General features: G+C 42.0%; 1 protein-coding gene across 5 annotated transcripts in view; it reads left to right on the top strand.

The window, feature by feature from the left end:
* Positions 1-4,306: 4,306 nt before the first annotated feature.
* Positions 4,307-5,913, top strand: part of nwd2 (NACHT and WD repeat domain containing 2) — a 52,487-nt gene continuing 50,880 nt past the window's right edge. Inside the window, exons 1-2 of one of the 5 annotated variants that reach the window (XM_017310539.1) lie at positions 4,895-5,273; positions 5,466-5,596. In XM_017310539.1, the coding sequence (XP_017166028.1) occupies positions 5,198-5,273; positions 5,466-5,596 (207 nt within the window). In that variant the 5' untranslated portion in view covers positions 4,895-5,197. The other 4 variants (XM_008435465.2, XM_008435463.2, XM_008435468.2 and 1 more) reach the window with 4 other exon arrangements.

Genomic DNA, 5,913 nt, shown 5'->3' on the forward strand with positions numbered 1-5,913 from the left:
TGAAATGTAAAAAAATAAAATAAAAATTATCATTCTGTTTAAGCACAAACGGTAGGACATGGGTGAGAAAGGTCATGGTAACAACAGCTGGAAGTGAATCTTAATCGTACAACAAATAAACGAAGGTACGGCTCATTAAAAATTCCTTTGATACTTTATGGAAATGAACAATGCGGAGAGAAATGAAGCTGGGTCAGAGTGCAGCCTCTGGTATGACAGTGCTTTCATAAGCTTGTGTTCACTCAGCGAAACATCTGTATATATTTGGACTCCTTGTCCCTTACTTTGGTGTTTACTACTGTTGATTCATTGTTATTCATGAACATATTTATCTGGTTGCTAGCACAACAGTTCACTGGCCGACAGCCTTCAGGCCACAGCTTCTACACTTGGATTTGTGAACATGGTCTATTCACATTCTGTGTCCGCACCCTTCTTTGGAAATGAGAGAAATGAGTTAAAGATCACTCAACCATCCATTGCCAGCTCACCTGCGCCACTTGTTTGGTTTTACCTAGTCTGTCTAGGAGCCCCCTATGCCACCAACTACCAGGTGGTGATTGGTTGAAAGCTCTGCCCTTTTCTTCACCTGAGTATCCAAACCGATGGGATTACAAAATGCTATTACAAAATGCTATTACAAAATGCAATTACCTGGCCCAAGGTGTCCAGGTACCAAGTACACTTCTGAACCTCTTTTTGCTGGTCCATGCTGTTTATAAGACATTATGTGCCTTGGACAGAATTCCTTTAACAAACCAGGCCAAGGCTCCCAAACTCCCGTCACCCAACTTGCATGGCAAGTGGGCCACATAGGACATATTTCCTGGATTTTCTTTGGGCTAGGCAAAGGAAAATAACTAAAGCTCGGCCGCCAGGGGAGGTCACTGGTGAGCTCTGAAACCTGATTTCTATCAGAGTGTCTTTCTAATCCAAGTCAGGTTCACATCTTCTTGTGTTTAACCAGATCATTGGAATCACTGAATCAGTGACCACTCCCCTGAGGCCAGTTTGACATGGGAGCTAAACTCTCCACCAGATTATATTTATTCACAGGGCTACCTTTAAATCGCAAGGAGCTTGTGTAAAGTTAATGTAAACAATCTTTTTTTTTTTTTTAAAGAAAAACCCACTGGTCTGTGCATTTCAGAAAGTCTCGTTCAACCCAGACATTCACTCGCAACCAGCTTTTGGATATCCAGTGAACGCCAGATGGGTGGACAGAAATGCTTCGTTGATGACAGAGGCTGAAGGGAAATAGACAGACTGGTTTGACATAATAGAAAGGCAACAGTAGCTCAAATAACCACTCATTACAACCATCTTATGATACTATCTCTAGAGAGAGATCAAAATTGGGCAATAACAGATTGAGTATTGATTTCAGCTGCAATATTCAGATAGTAGGGGGAAACGGCATAAACGACATGAAAGTGTGTCGATGGTTCAGACTTGTGGTGGCGTAATGGTGTGGGAGGTATTTTAATGAAATACTTTGGTCTCTTGAGCTTTGTTCAAAGGTCACAGAGTACCTAAAAGTGTTGTTGGTGACCAGGTCCTCCAGACAACATTTATGTAGTAAAACAGAAGATTCACATCATGGATTTAGTGCATATGATGAAAATGCACGACATTAACAAGTCAACGTGAGTGAAAATCTCTTAAGATCTCAGGAAGGTTGCTGAATTTTGTCACCTTGAAGAATGAAGACAGTTCTTAAAACAAACAAAGGTCCATCAAAATCAGTATGAGCAAGAAATACCTAAGAATTTAGCTATTGTTGCTATGACTTTTCATAGCAATTGTGGAATTCCACAATTGTTATGAAACCAATTCCACAATCTAAATCTCACTCTCACCACATCAGTTAAATCTTCCCACCGCATCAGTGTCTTAAAACTAGGAAGAAAACAAACACGTGCGATTAATACGTTTCACCTCTGAGTCAACAAACCAGTCCAGGGAGCGTTATAACTGAAGAGTTAATGTAGGTGATACCAAAGGGTATCACCCCAAAATAGACCAGCCCTGCCCCAGTGTTCCTCCTTCCCTCCCACTCTGTTCCTCTCCAGCTGTTTTGAAGAATCAACCGTCCATCACCAGCTGTTTGTGCAGTCATTGTTTCCGTCTGTGTGTATGGACGCCAAGTGAACAGCCAGTGTCTGTTCTTTGTGTTTGTGTGTCTACCAGGTGACACATCACATCTCATCATCCCAGTGACTCACATTTTGCTTTGGGTGGTCCGATACAGCAGCAGTCCTAGAACATTCAAGATGTAACTTTTTTTACATTTTTTTAACTCGCCATTATTTAACTCCATTAAATCCAAACGTAGCTTTGCTTCGGCAAGAGTGAAAGCGCACATTTATTCGGCCTGATCACATTAACCCATCAAAGCGCGTGCTTCGGAAAGACTGCAGTGTAATAATCCAGTGCAGGTGCACCCATGATTAACTAGCTGGGTGTTATGAAAGGAAGCGGAACAATCAAATAAGGAAAGGTCATACCACTGTTGGGAACAAGGCTCCGGTCCCCCCGGTGCTCCAGTTGAGCTCTACCGGAGTCTCCGTTTTGTTCTGGTGTGAGTCGGTGGCCCTGCAGGCTGACTTAAATGGGTCGGAGAGACCCTGCAGAGCCCCAGTCATTCTCAAGACCTGCAGCAGTTCTCTGCTGTCTAATCACGCAAGAGGAATATGTTTATTGAAATAATCTAGATTTTTAAAATCTACTGATCTAATTAGATTTACATACAGCTGCGGATCAGTGTACTCTTCTATTAAAGTGCAGCGCTTTGGATGTTTCTGTTTACGTTCAGGATCTCAATGCTAATGTGTAGCTGTGCAGCCAGTCCAAACATTTCTCCATCGAAATGTGTGAATCGAAATGTTAAATGTTCAGATGTTAAACTTTGGGTCAGGGCGCCACATGCTTCTCGCCAGATTCAGACAGCAGCTGGAACACCGAGGCTGGAGTGAGGAAAAATATATGGTTCTGCGTCCCCCACCTCCAACACCACCACCCTCACAAGAACAGCACAGTAATCAATTCCATTTAGTACAAGTCCAATGCACTTAAACTTCCAGCACGAATAACCACAGGCTGCAGAGCAGAGGTACATTTATCGATAAAGCAATTAATTTAAAACCCCTCCTCATCCACTGCTCAACCTGTCTGAGCAAAAGGGACAGTCAAGTACACCCTGATGAAAAACAAAAGAAACAGCAAAACTTACTTGTAACCCTAACCCTAATTAAAAAAGAGACACGTATTTAGTTATGTTCCTCAATTTATTTCGCAATTTCTGGATTTGACGAGGCCAAATCTGACTCCAAAAGAGTAACATGAAAATGTAGAGATGTTTTAAACATTAAGATGGCTGAAGAACAAAGTTAGGAAGGTTCAGTCAGCGAGAAATGTTTAGCCAATGTCCATCACAAAAGAAAAAACATTTCAGGTTGTGTCCAAGACGTACAGCCTCATTTCTGGAGCATTTTATGGGATGGATTTTTACCTGCTTTTCTGCTCTGGCCCTGGTTTCCGGTGTGAAAATGGAGGAGGGAGAAAGGCTTATTTAACATATTTATGTTAGGTTTTACTTCTAGACACGGTGTACTTTTACATTTCTACTGAAGTGTTTAACTGGCAGAGCTTGGAAATAGATACTGGAGCCATGTTTTGGTATGGTGAGAAAGCTTTTCATTTTAACCCGATGTAGTATCTGGTGATAACGACATTTATATCTCTGTAAAAACCCAATATATATTCTCTTTTAAACAAGAAAGGTCGTAACAGTAACACCTCTTGGGGTATTTGAGTGTCGTCTAGAAGGATCCACGGTGAGATAATGGTGAATCAGACTTTTTTAAAAGTCGTAATCTGTCAGGAATGTGTTTTTATATCTCTTAGAGTTTTGTACCTGGGTGTAGTGAAAAATGTTCTCTGGTAGCTGCTTCTGTATTTATTTCCCAGCTCTCGCAGTTAAGTGCTTTCTTACATTTCGCTATGGCCGCATCAGTTATAAGTTTAACCCTTTGATGTGATAAATTACATGTGATTTACATGTGAAGGAATTAATAAGAGGTTGTTCCTGTTTTATATAATTAGGCTAGCTGCCATAATCTTGGTCTGAAAATTGTGAACTTTTAAATCAATCAAAAGGAGAAAATACAATACAAAACAAAGAGAGCAGGATTTAAATTTTTATTTGTTTTTTACCAAAAACTTGCACTATCTCTTCTCATTAATAAGTATTAATTCAGATTGACAACACAACACAAACTTGCCTTTCAGTTGGCTGCTACCTTTTAGACAAAAAATTGCAAACTTTTTCCTCATTAGAAATACAAATTTATATTCCTGAGCTATTCAATATTAAGCACAGGATGCACTTTGTTTTTTACCATCACATTACACAAGTTTGGCGATATTCATACATCAGCGGCTGTTCCCCATTTAGCTAATTGGGCTAGCTGCCGCTATCTTGGAGAGAAACTGAGAAACTTAGTCTCCACAACAAAAAAGACAGCCAACATCAGAAAGTAAAAGCTTACTTCAAATATATGTGAGATTTGCTGATTATATATCAGATTATTTTGTCGAGCTTTTGCGCCTTTTATTCATTTGGTGTGGACATAACAGAGGTAACACCATTTATGACTACACAATGCTGACTTGGCGGGCCGTCACAATTTTAATAGGGCCTAGGGTAAACTCCCCCTTCGCCGGAGAGGAGGGTGACAGGGTTTAGGAGGAGGAGGGACCTCCACAGCATCCTCTGCTTGTTCCGTCAAGCCGGACATTCAAAGCTAGGAAGCGGCCGGAACTGCGCTCCTCTTTAACGTAAAAACGGTAACTTCGGCGGACGTCGTCTCGGTGAGTACGAGGCGAAAAACTTAAAAACATAACACTCGCGGGATACACATAGGTGTATTCATTGCTTATTTCCTTATTTTTCTTTTATTAAATACTGAAAATGAGACGCTTGTAAGACGTTCCTGAGCGCGACGGGATTTATTTTGAAGGTGTCAACCGGTAGTGGTGCTTTAATGTCTGCGGACTTTACGCTCTCTCCCTGGGCTCTCTCGGAGCTCCAAACAGTCGGCTCGCAGAAACACAGCAGGATGCCACGGGGAGCACTCCGACTCTCGGCGTCCGTTTCACCGTCTCCAGACGTCTCGCGTCGGTCACGGCCACTCTGATGGGCGTTTTTGCCCCCTTCTTGTCGCCCTCGACGCTTGGACATTTTCGGAAGCCGCGAAATGAAGCGAATGAACGTGAGCAACAAGAAGTGCATCCTTGCTGTTGTGCCTGTCTCCAGCATCACTAGTAGAGACCACTACTCTTCTCTGTGGATGCGGTGCCTCTGTGCTTTCACTATTCTTAGTCCTTGTTTTGAGGATTTAATGTAGACTTGGACTACTTGTTTTCTTTTTTATTATTATTATCACTGTTGTCTTTTTCTCGAGGTTTTCCGTCTGTGAAACAAAAAAGATTTCAAGATAGAGAAACTCCGGAAAACCAGCGACCACCTCACTTGGCATCTGGAATAACCTTTGTTAGCGGTTATTCGCCTCCACAAGCATCTTCTTTCTCTGGGGTGGGGAACCCGACTGATGCTTGCCTTTGCTCGTCTGTTCGACTTCTGTATCGTCTCGTTCTGTTTGTCTGTTTGTCCCCACAGTGGCATGACAATTCATGAATGCGTCCAAGGACATGTTTGCACATTACGCATGCACCGTGGCGGTATAGTAGGCTGTGCGTAAGCTCCTTTTTTATGAATGCCTTAACAGATTCATTCAGTATCGTTGCTGTGTTTTAGAACAGATTTGGCAGATTCATTCTAACTTGACGGATGCGTTTGTGCGTGGTGCGTGCGTTTGTGTGTGTGTGTGTGTGTGTGTGTGTGTGTGTGTG

Source organism: Poecilia reticulata, linkage group LG18 (assembly GCF_000633615.1).
Source record: "Poecilia reticulata strain Guanapo linkage group LG18, Guppy_female_1.0+MT, whole genome shotgun sequence".
NCBI lineage: Eukaryota > Metazoa > Chordata > Actinopteri > Cyprinodontiformes > Poeciliidae > Poecilia > Poecilia reticulata.